Raw genomic sequence first — 16286 nt, forward strand, 5'->3', positions numbered from 1 at the left:
TTAAACCTTTTCACAAGCTCTATGGGGAAGATTTACCCTGAGACAAATAGTGAAAAACAGTGAACATAGTGAAGGGATTTTGGAAAGCGATCAAGAGGTACAAGGCAAAGTGGTCCCCATATCAGGAAACATTCTGCTACCTGTGTGAGTCAATAATTAAGCAGGTAAAACACAGAACGTCAGTTGTTATGAGGAAGTATTTGTGATGAGACTGGGATATACCAGCTCCTAGGTGTATTATGCATGGACTTGTGGTCAAAGAAAAAAGGGGTACAAGGCAGCCTTATATTCCAGGGAAAATGTTAGGATTGGGGATGCACTGGAATCATCAGTTGAGAGTTCTTTACTCTGGTCTGCTAATCCTCCTATAGATATGGGGCCAAGCTCTGGCCCTTCTGAGGTACACTAAGGGAGAACAGCAGATATGAGGACAGCAAGAGCCACTTCCTAGCTGTTAGTTTATCTAGGTCCTTAGCATTTTCTACCTGGAGGTTAGAGGCTTCGATTTCTGCCAATCCAATCCCAACTTTCTATGGTCATCCTCCCTGCTCCACCCTCACTACATTCCCATTGCCCACCCTAAAAAACACAAAGGTTTTTAGTTCTTTGCCACAAGGTAATTAGAAAAATGAAGTTTCTTTGTTTAAACAGTTACTAAGTGGTTCATCTTTTAGTAACAGACCGCCCCTCCTTTGGCCCCCCCATTCAGTCTTGTATGATCACATCATCATCTTCTTCTTCCTCCTCCTCCTCCTCCTCTTCTTCCTCATCTTCTGGCAGTTCCTCCTCCTCCTCTTCCTCTTCTTCATCTAGACAAACTACCACCTCAGCTGGCTCAGGTAATCGAGAATCAAACCAGTCCCGTACCTGCTGGGTGCTAAGCCTTGACGCCTGACTCAGCTGAAGTATGTCAGTTTCTCGTAGCTGTTGGTGGGCTGCCCAGTACCTCTCCAATGGTTGTATATCTGGTGGGGGTGGAGGGATTGGCAGAGGTGGTGTTTCAGCCCATTCATTCAAGGAGCGGGTTGATGGTGGCGGTGTGGGAATTCCTGGGTCTTGGAAACTAGGTGCACCAGGTACTGCGTTGTCCCGAAACCATTTTAGTTGCCCATGTTTCAAGGCATAGCGTGTGTCACCAAACCACTGAATGATCTCAGGCCGAGGTAAACCTGTAATCTGTTCTAATTTATGGTAATCCTCACGCCGTGCCCACTGACACTGTAAAAAAAAGGATTTTAGGATAGCCAGCTGCTCTTTGGTTTTGCGCTTGGTCTTTCGCTGGCGTTGCATGTCTGGGGAAAGGTATTCTGTAGGGCCAACCCTACCTGGTACTGAGTTATGCCGTAGTCCTTGGGGCCAGGCTGGCTCCAGATGTGGGGGTAGTGCCTGTTCACTTGGTGACAGTGACTGTGGGGTACAGCCCAGTGGTTGAAGAGGTTTAGAGGTGGCAGTAGCTCCATTAGCCAGTACCTGGAAAGAGGAAGAGGTAGAAGAGGAGGAAGGAGGCACACTAGATGCTGACTCTTCCTTACAACCACTGGTGAGTAATGAGGTTGGTGGGAGCTTGTCCCGAGCATGTGGCTGGTGGATAGCTGTAGAGTGGTTCCAAGACGCAGTACCTATGCCATGTGACTGGTCAGGACCCCTGCCTGCCTGATCCTTAGAAAAGTCACTGCTTTGACGATCCTGCCAAAAATCTGACTGGTGGGGGAATGCTCCACTGTCAGGTGCCATCAGGGGCTCCTTTGCTTTCTGACTCAGTGGCAGTGATGGCTTCTGAGAGGGCTCTTCGGGTTCTACCTTCAATCCTTTCTTCTGGGTAGGCTCACCAAGAGCCAAAGGACTTGTTCCAAGACCGACTTGTTCTGGAGGTGGCACTGGAGAAGGAGGCACCTCCTCTGGGGGCCGCCCTGCATGATGAGTAAAAGAGAGAAGGGATTTGAAATGGAGTTGGTCCCGATGGTAGACCACTCTGGCTCGGGTCTCTTCTATTTCTTCAGATGACCAGCTAATGCCACAGCGGAGGCGCTGGGCCATGAACCAGGTCTTGACTTTCTCCATCTGCAGCCCATAACGTAGGCAGAGAAGTGCAATGTCTGCTAGGCTGGGGTAGGGAAGGTAGCTGAAGGTTTGTAGCCTGGGCTGCTGTTTGTAGCAGGTGTTCATTGCTATCCAGCTCACTGGTCTGGGCTGCTTGAGTCCACACAAGCTGTAGCTCCTCAGAGATTGGAGGGAGGCAGATGAGCCCTGCCGGTGAACTATTAAGACTGCTCGTCTCTTTATTAGGAGGCATGGTGCTTTCTGATCTGTGCCCTTCAGAGATAGCTGTAATAAGAAGAGAAATGGCTTGATCACTGGGGTTCCTCTTTTGGCAAAGCACTCAGTTTCTACCAAACAAACGTGATAGCAAAACAACTCTATTGTTTCTGTGTCGTTTCGCATTGCTTTTAAAGTATTTCAATTTTTCATTTAGTTTTCATAACCTAGTGGGGCCAGTGGTAGTGTGGTGGTTACAGTGCTGGACTCTAACATGGTCAATGGCAGTTGGAGCCCCGGACCTGGCAGCTTGAAAGTCACACTGGTCAAGTGTGCGTGCTTGCCCAAAAGCCCAAGAGGAGAATGGAAAAGGGATTGTGGCATGGCAGTTCCCCCCTGTGTTTGGGGGGGTGAATTTCCACTTTGCCTTTCTCTGTCTCCTGCAAATGCACATGCCCTATGGCCCCCCCTCAAAACAAAACAAAACAAAACAAAAAACTAAGAGAAAAAAAGGGAAAATTCAACCTTTTTTTTTTTTTTTGATTTTGCTACAGGGCGCATGTGCTCGACAGACAGAAAGAGAGAGAGACAGAAAGCGAGAAATAATCACCCCCCGGGAGGATGGCCATGTTGCAATCCCTCCTCCTCCATTCTCCTCTTGGGATCTTGGGCATGCATGCACACGTGCCCCGCGTGAGTTTTAAGCCACTGGGTCCGGGATGTGAACCGCGGTCGACTACATGGGAGTCCAGCAACATAGCCATTACACCAACTGCTAGTCCCAGGAAAATTCAATCTTATATAGCCTTTCTCCTCTCAATTCAAACTCACTTATGGAAACTATCCCCACTCACTCACCCTTTAAATTCATGGAATAATAGTCACATATTGAAGACTCAAAAACACCGAAAGCAACAATGTCAGACTTGTTACTAACTCCTTAGCTCCTAACACTTCGTGATAACCTGTAGAGTGGGGATACACTGGGACTACAACCAGTGACTAAGTGGAAGGTCACGCTGTCCTCTGCCCAGCCCCCAGCCCTTTTTCTCATTCCCTTATTGGTGGTGGTATTGGAGGGAAAGGAATGATAGTACCTTTTAAGCTATAATCCCAAACCTGATCGCTTTGTTTTTTCCATCTCAGTATGATGAAAGGGCAAATGTCTGGGATAAATGGGGTTCACTTCTTCAAGGTTTGTGAAAGTGGCAAGGAGAATGTTTCCTCCCCGAGTTAGCCCCAGAACAGAGGTTATCCTCCATGTCTCTTCCAACTGTGCAGCCTCTCTCCAGGGAGCCCAGAGTTCCCTCAGACACTAAAAGGCCCCTTCCACACAGGGTGGAGGCCTCCTGCTCTTATCTTTTCAGTTCAGCTTTCCCCTCAAGGCCAGGTATACAGCTCATTATAAATTGTAACCAGTTCCACCCTTTTGGCTGGAACTGCCATCTTCCAGTAATTAACCAAAATGATGAACACAAAGGGAAAAAGAGGCACCCCATATATATTATCTCTAGGCCTTCTAGAAAACATGGAGTGGTTCTTTTGGCAACACATGGGAATCTACAAGAAAGGTGAAATTGTAGACATCAAGGGAATGGGTACTGTTCAAAAAGAAATGCCCCACAAATGTTATCATGACAAAACTGGAAGAGTCTATAATGTTACCCAGCATGCTGTTGACATGGTTGTAAACAAACCAAAGTTAGGGGCAAGATTCTTACCAAGAGAATTAGTATGCATATTGAGCATATTAAGCATCCTAAGAGCAGAGATAGCTTCCTAAAATGTGTGAAGGAAAATTATCAGAAAAAGAAGGAAGCCAAGGAGAATGGTACCTGGGTTCAACTGAAGAGCCAGCCTGCTCCACCCAGAGAAGCACACTTTGTAAGAACCAATGGAAAGGAGCCTGAGCTACTGGAACCTATTCCCTATGAATTCATGGCATGATGGTTGTTAAAAATAAGTTAATCTGTTGTCTATAAAAATGTTTTCCTTAACTGAGTAGAATTGTGTTCCCTCCCCAAAGTTAATTTTAATTGGGCTCTAATTCATTTTGTGATATCTTTATTCAAATTTAGTATTTTTTTTTCCTGAAAGATGTTAGGTGGCATATTATGCAACAAATAAAATTCAGTTGACTAGAAAAAAATTGTAACCAGTTCCTGCAAGCCACCCAGCAGCACCACTGTGACCCCCTGACTGGTTAATTCCTGAACCCAAAATATTCTGATGATAATCTAAACTTAGTTTCCAGTGTGGTATCAGAGACTCTTTAACACATATATTACCCTTTACTCTTAAGAGTATCCTATCTGTTTATATTATTAATACATAACTTAAGATCTTTTAAGGATAGGGCAAGATTTCTATGTAAATGCTACATGATAAACTGAGAAAATAAATCTCAAGTCTATCAAATTAGAGTAGTGTAGTAGGAATTTTATATGATTGGAAAAAATTCTGAATTGTAATGCATGTCAATTTCCCTTTAAATTTTTTAATAAAAAAAAATGTTTTTAAATAAGAGATTTTTCACAGGGTCTCACTCAATCCTCTTGCATGAGCCTCCCAGTTGGGACTACAGGAGCCCACCACAACCACCTCATTTTCACACAGGTCTTGTCATGTTGCACACCACCATGTCACCCTCCCCACACCACCCTTTAGGTTGGACTGAGAATAAAATCTAGGCCTCCCATGTGGGCCCAACCTGTGGACCACAGTATCTTAATAGCACGGCTTATAACTAGGCCTACTATTACTTTTTTTAAAAAAGAATTATTTTTCTTTCTTTATTATTATTATTTCACATGAGTTTTGCCAGAGAAAGACAGAGAGAGGGAAAGTGAGAAAGCAAGCCACCAGGTCCGGGACTCAAACTGTGGTTGGCCATGTGGGAATTCCAGCATCTTAACCACCATGCCAGCTGCTGGCCCGGTCCACTATTACTTTAAAAAAATCATCTCAGGGGGCACATGTGTGAGACATATGCACACGTAAGCATCTCCCAAAAACTCTGTCATGTTGCACTTTTTCCCTCCAATTCTCTATTCTGTCATGATCCTGGGCACACATGAACAAGGCAAGCATATTTTTCAAGCAGATTGGGCCATATAGAATCCAGCATCCTCATGTAATGCCTGCTTATGCTATGGGGACTGCCCCCATCATTCTTTTTTTTTTTTTTTCCTTTTTTGCCAAGGGGTACTCTCTCCATAATCACTAGAGAGAGCCAGAAAGAGATGGAGGGAGAGGGAGAAAGCGACCCTTAATGGGGCATGGTCAGGACCAGCAGATGGTGTAATGGGTCCATTGCTGGACTCCCACAGTGCTTTTAGTCCCAGACTTGGTGGCTTAAAAATCACGCTAGGGGGACCAGCAGTTAGCATAATGGCTATGTTGCTGGACTCCCATGTAGTTGACCACGATTCGAGTCCTGGACTTGGTGGCTTAAACTCACACCGGGCGCTTATGCATGTGTGCCGAAGATCTGGAGAGGAGAATGGAGGAGAAGGGATTATGGCATAGCCATCCTCCCTGAGGGGGTAATTTTTTGCTTTCTGTCTCTCTGTCTCTCTCTGCCTCTCTGGTGAGCGCACATGCCCTATAGCAAAAACCTCTCCAAAAAAAAAAAAAAAAAAAGTCACATTGGGAACCTGCGCATGCATGTCCAAAATTCTGAGCAGAGAATGGAAGAAAAGGAATTGTGGTGTGGCAATCCCCACTGGTGTGTGTGTGTGTATGTGTGTGTGTGTGTGTGAGAGATTTCTTGCTTTCTGTGTATCCAGTGAACATTCGCACCCTATAGCAAAAATCTCTCAAAACAAAACAAAATAAAATGGGGCATGTTTACTTCACAATCCTTCTTCCTCCATTTCTCCATGGGGCACGCATGCACAAGTACCCAGCATGCTTCTCAAGTGGCCAGGGCTGGGATTAATCAAACATTCAGTGATGTGGAATTCTGCTCTTTTAACCACTTGGCTATGGGGCTAACATCCACCATTCCTTTTTTTTTTTTTTTTTTAGAGAGAGATGTTTGTTATGGGGCATGAGCACTTGGCTGAAGAGAGAGACAGGGAGACCAAAAGTGAGAAATAATCCTCCAGCGGGGTGGCCACACTTCAATCCCTTCTCCTCCCGGGATCTTCGGCATGCACACATGCGCATGCATCTGGCATGAGTTTTAAGTCATCAGGTCCAGGACTCAAACTGCAGTTGACTACATGGGACATGGAATCCAGCAATGTAACCATTGTACCATCTGCTGGTCCTCTTCCCACCATTACCTCTTTATTTTGAGAGATTTTTGCTATAGAGTGCATGCGCTTGCTAGAAAGACAGAGAGACAGAGAGACAGCGAGAAATCACACCCCAGGGGGGATGGCCACTCCATAATCCCTTCTCCTCCATTCTCCTCTCAGGATCTTGGGCATGCACGCACACAAGCCCGGTGTGAGTTTAATACACTGGGTCGGGAACTCAAACCGCAGTTGACTACATGGGACTCCAGCGACAGCCATTACACCAACTGTTGGTCCCTCCCCATTACCTCTTGACAAGCAAATCTAACAAACTGAAGGCCATGGAGATCCTAAAAGCAATACAGCTTGAAGAATACCTTGAGGGTAAATAAATGGAGGCAGTATGGCATGGAGGGTAGAAATATGAATTATTGGTTAAGGCTAATCTGTGAGTTTTAATCCCAGTTCTGCCTCTCCCAGCTTTGTGAGCTTGGACAGAAGTTAGTGAACTTAAATGAACCAGTTTCTTCATGTGTAAAAAATGGTGACAGTGCTGTGTGTGTATAAAGACATTTCTCCCAAGGATCTGCCATGTACTAGGTGTTATGCATAGGCAGGGAATAAAGCAGCTGTTAGAGATGGCAGTCTGGGTGTGGATTTGAGATTAATTGCAGCTGTGCCATTTTCTAGACTACTGCTTATTCTTGGGCAAGTTTCTTTTTTTTTCTTTTTGGAGAGGTTTTTGCTGCATGCCAGAAAGAGACAGAAGACAGAAAGCGAGAAATCCCCCCCAGGGGGGATGGCCATGCTGCAATCCCTTCTCTTCCATTCTCCTCTTGGGATTTTGAACACGCACACACGCACATGCACCCGGTGTGAGTTTAAGCCTCCAGGTCTGGGACTTGTACCACAGTCGACTACATGGGAGTCCAGTGACATAGCCATGAGGCAAACTGCTGGTCCCAAAGTTTCTTAACCTTTCTAAGCCTTGGTTTCTCAGGAGAAAAAAGGAGGTCATAATAGCACCTACTGGAAAAGTTTATGGTCAAATTTAAAAAATGCATTTGATATCATGCCTAGAAAAAAGTAAAGGCTAAATAAATAGTTTTTAATCACTATTTTAGCTACATGGGGTGATTCTTATAAACTATAATGATTGTCCTAGACAATGGAGGAAATGGGGCAAAGACTGAGTCCTTGAAAAATGACTTGTTTTCTAGTCCTAGTTCTAGCTAGCAGTGGAGGAAATCAGGGTGTCTATGATTTTATACTTTTTTGGGGGGGTTTGGATACAATTTCAAAATTTTTAGAATTCAGGATTTTGCTGCTTTTAAGAAGTATGAAAACTAGAGCTGGCCCCATGGTATAGTGGTAAGGGAGTCCCACATGACCAACTGCCTGGTTCAAGTCTTGGTCCCAGCAGCTTGAAAAAAACACTAGGTGTGTGCACATGCATGCTCAAAATCTCAACAGGATGGGAAAATGGAAGAGAAGGGATTTGTAGCATGACTGTGCCCCAATGGGGGTGCTTTCTCTGTCAAGTGCACTTGTTCTCTTAACAAAAAAAAAAAGCATGAAAACCACTGCTTTAGAATTGCATTCATAGGGGCAAACAGGTGGTGTGGTGGTTAAGGTCACTGGATTCCCACATGGCTGACTGTGGTTCAAGTCCTGGACTTGGTGGCTTGCTTTCTCATTTTCCCTCCCTCTTTAACTCTGTCCCTCTCTGGTCAAAGAAAGAAAGAAAGTTAAAATAATTCTTTAAAACAAAACAAAACAAAGAATTGCAGGACCAGCAGCTGGCCTAATGGTTATGTCACTTGACTCCCATGTGGTTAACCACAGTCTGAGTCCCAGACCCGGTAGCTTAAACTCATGCTGGGTGTGTGTGTGCGTGCCCAAGATCTCGAGAGGAGAATGGAGGAGAAGGGACTGCGGTGTGGCCATCCCCCCTGGCAGTTGATTTCTCACTTTCTGTCTCTCTATGTCTTTCTGGTGAGCATATGTGCCCTATAGCAAAAACCTCTCCCAAAAAAAAGGGGGGGAGGGGATCAATAGGTGGCATGGTGGTTAAGGCACTGGACACTCCCACATGGCTGACCATGGTTCAAGACTGGACCTGGTGTCTTGCTTTCTCTCTCTCTCTCGTTGAATTAAAATAAATGAATGATTAAATAAAACTAAGTAAACAATTCTTTTAAAAAAATTGCATTCATAAACTGAATCCTTTTTGAATTGCCTCATGAATTGCCAGTGTAAACACCCTACCATTGTTCTAACAGTTTTATCCTGGATAGAGTTGAGTGGCCTATGAGGCACTGACTGCATGGCCAGATGCTAACCATCATTTAGAAATTGTTCCCCACCAGGAGTACCAGAAAATCCAACCTGGAGGGGCCAGCAGGTGGAATGGTGGTTAAGGCACTGGACGCGCCCACATGGCCAGCCACAGTTCGAGTCCTGGACCTGGGGGCTTGCTTTCTCACTTTCCCTCACTCTAAATTAAAAAAAAAAAAAAAAGAGAGAGAGAATGAATAAATAAAATTAAAATTAAAAATAATTCTAAAAAAAAATCCAAGCTGGAGAATAATGATAGCAATGCTTGACATCTACTTAATGTCATTTTTGTTAATTCTCATTCTGTAGGTAACACTTTAGATATGAGAAAAATATACCCTGAGGAATAAAGCAGTCTAGTGTGAGAATGAAGTCTATGAGATGGGAATAGCAGGCAGGCACAGCCATAACCTACAAGGATGCATTTTACTTTCATTCATGTGGTTTGGAAGGCTTCAGATTCTCAGCATCGGCTTGATATTTCAGTGTAATATGCATTAATGCAAATAACATATTTGCTGTACTGTATACATCTAGTATTCACTTGCACAAAACATACATCATAGAAAACTTTCTGGAACAGAATGATGGTTTAAGTCAAGGCACAGCTGTATAACTGGTACTTCCTGAAAGAAACTGGCATTGAACTGGGAGAAAACTACAGAAAGTACCTCATGAAAATTATAACAAGTAGCACAGACCCTAAGTAATCAAGACCATGACGAGGACACTTGTGTTTTCATGTCTCCGTTTTGGATTAAATAGAAAAAGGGAATCAGGACCAGCAGATGGCATAATGGTTATATTGCTGTACTCCCGTATAGTTGACTGTGGTCGGTGTCCCAGACCCACAGCTTAAAACTCATTCTGGGCACATGTGGATGTGTGCCCAAAAGCCAGAGAGGATGGAGAAGGGACTGTGGCATGGCCATCCCCTCCGGGGAGTGATTTTTCATTTTTTATTTTTGGAGGTTTTTGCTATAGGGCACGTACGCTCGCCAGAAAGACAGAGAGAGACAGAGACAGAAAGCGAGAAATCACCCCCCAGGGACGATGGCCACTCTGCAACCCCTTCTCCTCCATTCTCCTCTTGGCATCTTGGGCATGCATGCACACGTGCCCGGCGTGAGTTTAAGCCACTGGGTCGGGAACTCGAACCACGGTCGACTACATGGGAGTCCAGCGACATAGCCATTACACCAACTGCTGATCCCCAGTATGCTATTCTTTGCTTGGGACTTTCCATTTTTCCCTGGGCAGATGGCAGGGAAGAATGGATTATCTTAAACTTCCAGTTTCACTGTTCACATAACCCTAGGAAAAAGAGGACTTTAGAATTTAGGTTACTGTGGCCTGATAGTTAAGAGAGCTGGATCTTGCATGATCGACTGCATGGTTCAGACCTGGCCTTAGCTTGAGAAATACACTGGGCACACGTGTGTGCCTTTAAGACCCTAACAGCATATGGAGAAATGGAGAAAGGACTGTATGTGACCATGCCTTATTGGGGGATGCCTCCTCCCTCTAGAAAACTTTCTGGAACAGAATGATGGTTTAAGTCAAGGCACAGCTGTATAACTGGTACTTCCTGAAAGAAACTGGCATTGAACTGGGAGAAAACTACAGAAAGTACCTCATGAAAATTATAACAAGTAGCACAGACCCTAAGTAATCAAGACCATGACGAGGACACTTGTGTTTTCATGTCTCCGTTTTGGATTAAATAGAAAAAGGGAATCAGGACCAGCAGATGGCATAATGGTTATATTGCTGTACTCCCGTATAGTTGACTGTGGTCGGTGTCCCAGACCCACAGCTTAAAACTCATTCTGGGCACATGTGGATGTGTGCCCAAAAGCCAGAGAGGATGGAGAAGGGACTGTGGCATGGCCATCCCCTCCGGGGAGTGATTTTTCATTTTTTATTTTTGGAGGTTTTTGCTATAGGGCACGTACGCTCGCCAGAAAGACAGAGAGAGACAGAGACAGAAAGCGAGAAATCACCCCCCAGGGACGATGGCCACTCTGCAACCCCTTCTCCTCCATTCTCCTCTTGGCATCTTGGGCATGCATGCACACGTGCCCGGCGTGAGTTTAAGCCACTGGGTCGGGAACTCGAACCACGGTCGACTACATGGGAGTCCAGCGACATAGCCATTACACCAACTGCTGATCCCCAGTATGCTATTCTTTGCTTGGGACTTTCCATTTTTCCCTGGGCAGATGGCAGGGAAGAATGGATTATCTTAAACTTCCAGTTTCACTGTTCACATAACCCTAGGAAAAAGAGGACTTTAGAATTTAGGTTACTGTGGCCTGATAGTTAAGAGAGCTGGATCTTGCATGATCGACTGCATGGTTCAGACCTGGCCTTAGCTTGAGAAATACACTGGGCACACGTGTGTGCCTTTAAGACCCTAACAGCATATGGAGAAATGGAGAAAGGACTGTATGTGACCATGCCTTATTGGGGGATGCCTCCTCCCTCTTCCTCCCCCAAAAAAAAACAAATACATGTGCACTCTGGCAAATTAAAAAAAGAAAAAGAATTTAGACTGAACCAAAGCTTATGGTTAAAGTTAGAGATCATTAAAGGGAGAGATCAGAAATGTTCCTGCTGGATTCCCTAAATCTTTATTGAGAGAAGATCTGAAGTACTGCCTCAAATGTGTTTTAGTGATACAGTTTTAGGGCCCCTTAAGGACTTTCAGTAATATTAAATGTATATGCTTCTTAACTTTTTGGATGCTGAACCTCTTTGAAATTCAGATGTTATGACTTTGAATCTCAAAAGTTATGACTCTTCCTAATTCCCCACAAATAAACATTCACATTCTCACAGTGACCTCAGGGGGTTTCACTGATAGCCAGAAAGCCAGGTTAAGAATCTCTGTGTTGGGGCCAGCTGATGGCATGGACGTTAGGATCCCATATGGCCAACCAACAGTACAATTAAAGCCCTGGCCACAGCAACTTGAAAATCACAGCAGGTACATGTGCATATGTGCCTGAAATCCTGAGAGGAGAATGGAAGATCACCCCTGAGGGGTGACTTCTTACATTCCCTCTCTGGCTCTCTCTGGTGAGTGCACATGCCCTATAACAAAAACTTAAAAAAAAAAAAAAAAAGAACTTGTCTTACATCTTCCCAACTTAATGAAAGCAGTGGTGGTCACTTAAAAATGACAAACTGTTCTAGTGAATGAATAGAAAGAGTGGATGGAAGATTCAACGGAATATCAACAAGTCTAAAAGGGACAGGGTATTTGTGATATTAGTTGGAGAGAGTGGGAAAGGTGCTTGACTGGGCCAGAAGCCTGGCTTAACTGACCCACTGGATTATATCCAGTACCCACAGTGTACTGGAAACTAGAGGTCTCTAGGCTACTCTCTAATACAAGAAATCATCTACTCCATTCACTTGTCCTATGTGGGTCAAATTTGTGGGGTACCAAATCTGCTTATGCTCATGGCTTTTCTGTATAATGTAGTTAAACAATCACATAAATCTATGAAATCCCACTACATTAAAAAATGTTCCTATAGGGGACCAGCAGTTAGCGTAATGGCTATGTCGCTGGACTCCCACGTAGTCGACCACGGTTCGAGTCCCGGACCCGGTGGCTTAAACTCACGCCGGGCGCGTGTGCGTGCGTGCCCAAGATCCTGAGAGGAGAATGGAGGAGAAGGGATTGCGGCGTGGCCATCCCCCCTGGGGGGTGATTTCCTGCTTTCTATCTCTCTGTCTCTCTCTGTCTGTCTGGCGAGCGCACAAAAAAAAAAAAAAAAAAAAAAAAAGTCCCTATATTGGACCAGCAATTGGCGTAATGGCTATGTTGTTGGACTCCCATGTAGTTTACCGTGGTTCGAATCCAGACCCAGTGGCTTAAACTTGTGCCAGGCACGTGTGCATGCGTGCCCAAGATCCCAAGAGGAGAATGGAGGAGAAGGGATTGCAGTGTGGCCATCCCCCCTGGGGGGAGGGGTGATTTCTCGCTTTCTGTCTCTCTGTTTCTCTGTCTTTTTGGCGAGTGCAGGCACCTTATAGCAAAAATGTATAAAAAAGAAAATAAATGTTCCTATGTGGCCAGCAGATGGCATGATGGTTAGGTCACTGGACTTCCCACATAGCCAACCGCGGTTTGAGTCCTGGACCTGGTAGCTTGAAAATCACACTGGGCGTGTGTGTGTGTGTGTGTGTGTGTGTGTGCCCAACACTTGGGAAAAGAATGAAGAAGGGATTGCGTGTGGTCATCCTCTCTGGGGGGTGATTTCTCACCTTCCCTCTTACTGTTTCTGTCTCTCTCTCAAGTGAGCACACATGCCCTAAGGCAAAAACCTCTTTTTTTAAAAAAAGTTCATATGGGGACTAGCTGGTGGCATGGTGGTTAAGGTGCTGGACACTCCCACATGGTCGACCACGGTTCAAGTCCCGGAACTGGTGGCTTACTCTCCTCCCCACCCCCCACCCCCCCGTGTGTGTGTGTGTGTGTGTGTGTGTGTGTGTGTGTGTTTCTCACTGGTCAAATTAAAAATAATAAGTAAATGAATAAATAAAATTAAATCATTTTTTTTTAAAGTTCATATGAAAACTAAGTCAAATGCTTTGGAGAAACACAACATAAAGCAGAATATACATTTTCAGATTGAGTTAGGTGTGGACAAGCCACCTGCAAAAGACTGAAAGCTAAGACTTAAAAATCTCAAAAGTAGGCCAGGCTGTGGTACATGCTGGACACCACTGCTCAGCAGGCTGAGGCTGCACAGGAGACCTGATTTGATTCCTAGTTCACTCTAAAAAGTCAAGTCCTCTTACTTGGGAAGCTAAGGCAGGAGGATCACGAGACAGGGGGAGACCTTGTCTAAAGACACACACACACATATTTTCAGAAGTATTCTGTACTCAGATTGCTTCAAATATGTCTAAATTCTCACTTAAAACTGGAAAGTGTGAGTGGCTCTCATCTCAGACTATACACTAGGAGTACCGAGGAAATTTAAAAAGCAGGCCACCGTCCTCCCTCTCTGTTCTGATTTTATCCGTAGGGACTGAGGTCCCAGCATCTATAATTTTAAAAAGTTTTAGAGATGCGTGTAGATTTGAGACTTCCTTGTATAGTTAATACTAGGGAAGACAACTGGGAACTCCAATCAACATACTTATACACACAAAAATCTTGGCATTACACTACAAAATTGGTGAAATGAACGTATGATGTTTAAGATATGTATGCATTATTTTAAAAATTCTCCATTTTGACCTTTTCAATTATTGCCGGCTACCTATTCTAATGATACAATATAAAGGGGCTTCAAATGTTTGGTGAAGAGGTTCACATGATATAAAAAGATCTCCTGAGCTGGGCCCGCGTTACCAAACAGGTCTCAGGCTTGAGTCTTTTTTTCTGTTTAGAAGTCTCAGATTAGGATGCAACACCAGGAACCTCTGAGGAATCGGGTTGACAGTTTCCTGGTTGGTTTTCTGAGTATGGTTGGAATCGGGAGCCAGAAGGGCAGGTTCTTCTAAACCATTCATTTTCAAAGGCCACTGCTTCCCAGAAATAATGCCGGGTTCTATACGTGTGCTGAGGTTGCTAGGAGGTAGTCATGGGGGTTGAGGGGAGACCTGGGAAGGAAACGTATTTTCTTTCCTCCATTTCACAGGCCATCTAGGGGGATCCGAACTGGGTCAGAGAACAAAAAGTTGCTGCTCATGGGGCGACGAGCCCCACAAGGCAGGCGAATCTCAATCCTCCCCTGGACAAGGGCGTCCCAACCCAGCCTTTCCCCTCCTAACACACCCACTCACCCTCCACCAGTTACAACAGGGCGCTGAAAAGTCCAGAGGAGAAAGGAGAGAGAACCAGGCGACTTCAAACCTAGAATTCTCCTCCCCCCCAGCGCGGGGATGGGACTCCGGAGGTCGGAGATCGTACACTGGCCGGGAGGGGAAGTCCAAGGGGCTGGGGATCACTCACCGCGATCCGGCCCGGGCGGCCGCTCCCAGCCTCGCACCATGGGCCAAGGGGGCAAGGGGGAGAGGGCAGGGGGGGCCTCCGGTAGGAATGGGGGTTGCTGCCCGGCGCGCCCTGCTCCAGCCCACCCGCGCGGAGGGCCGGGGCTCGGATCGCTCCCCCCAACCCCCAAGAGCGCGCGGGTCTAGCCCAGTCCTGCTCCAGCGAGTTGGAGGCGGGGCGGATGGGTGGGGCGGGCACCCAGGGGCGGTGCCAAGGTTGCCCGAGCCCTGATTGGTGAGCACTAGCAGGCGGGGCCTAGAGGAACGCGCTGGGCCGATCATTGGCTGTGTGGGTCACTGCTGGGGCTGGTAATTGGCTGCGTGGGCCTCAGTCGGGGTCAGCTATTGGCTACGAGGGTCAGGGAAGATGTCCCCCGGGGCCAGAGTGCCGTGAATAGTACCTCCCCCTAACCTCCACCTATCGGCGCCGGACCTTCGGGGTACCCCTGCCGGGTTCCTCCTGGAATCCCGCAGGAAAGACGCAGCACTTTGCTGAACTGTCTGAATTGCCAGCTACTCTCCACTTGTTTCACCTGAAAAAAGCCCTCCTGGAAGAACGACCTCAGCATCCCCTCCACTGCATTACACCGAACAGAACCTTCAGAACCCGCCCGCCGCCCTCAGCGTCATCTATAACGAAACGCTTAAAGCAACCGGGACTTGTTCTCGGATCAGATGTCTTGCCGCCCCGGAAAGAGGAGAATCTTAGGAGCCCGGTAACTTTCGCCGCTTTCTGGGTCAAAGTGGCACCGGGCAGGTGTTCCTAAAGGCGGATTTCTGGAGCAGTCACCCCATTGGGACCTACCCACCTCAGACTCCCCTCCCTACCCTAGTAAGGAGGATCTGAAGCTCTGCCTCATATTTGGGGTCCTTGGTTTTTGCTCTCGGGAAAGGATAATAAAGGACTGTCCATCAAAGCAGTATCTGACAGAGCATGAAGTGTGGGCCAAAGTTTGCATATCTTGCTATTTTTATTTTAATTCACCAGAGAGAGAGAGAGAAAGCCGCCAAGGCTGGAACCACAGTCGGCCATGTGGGACCCAACGCCTTAACCACTAGGGCACCTGCTATCCCCCAAATTTTCATATTTAGGATTTCCCCATCATCTGACTAAATCATGGAACGAATATTTCCTGAAGTGACTCTTCTGTTCCCCCGTTTTTTTTTTTGAGAGGTTTTCACTATAGGGCGCGTGTGCTCGCCAGACAGAGACAGAGAGACAGAAAGCGAGAAATCACCCCCCAGGGGGGATGGCCACGCCACAATTCATTCTCCTCCATTCTCCTCTTGGGATCTTGGGCACGCACGCACACGCACCCGGCGTGAGTTTTAAGCCACCGGGTCCGGGATGTGAACTGCAGTCGACTCCGGGAGTCCAGCGACATAGCCATTACGCTAACTGCTGGCTCCGCCCCCCCACCCCCCTGGACATTT

At 46.2% G+C, this 16286-nt stretch overlaps 1 protein-coding gene across 1 annotated transcript; it reads right to left on the reverse strand.

Moving 5' to 3' along the window:
• Positions 1-98: 98 nt before the first annotated feature.
• HOMEZ (homeobox and leucine zipper encoding) lies at positions 99-15017 on the reverse strand. The gene is given in 3 exon segments (XM_006172314.3): positions 99-2136; positions 2138-2325; positions 14815-15017. Coding segments are annotated over 3 exon segments (1659 nt in total). The 5' UTR covers positions 14855-15017; the 3' UTR covers positions 99-705.
• Between the last annotated feature and the right edge of the window lie 1269 nt (positions 15018-16286).

This window comes from Tupaia chinensis, unplaced genomic scaffold (assembly GCF_000334495.1).
Source record: "Tupaia chinensis unplaced genomic scaffold, TupChi_1.0 Scaffold000126_2, whole genome shotgun sequence".
In the NCBI taxonomy this organism is placed as follows: Eukaryota; Metazoa; Chordata; class Mammalia; order Scandentia; family Tupaiidae; genus Tupaia; species Tupaia belangeri.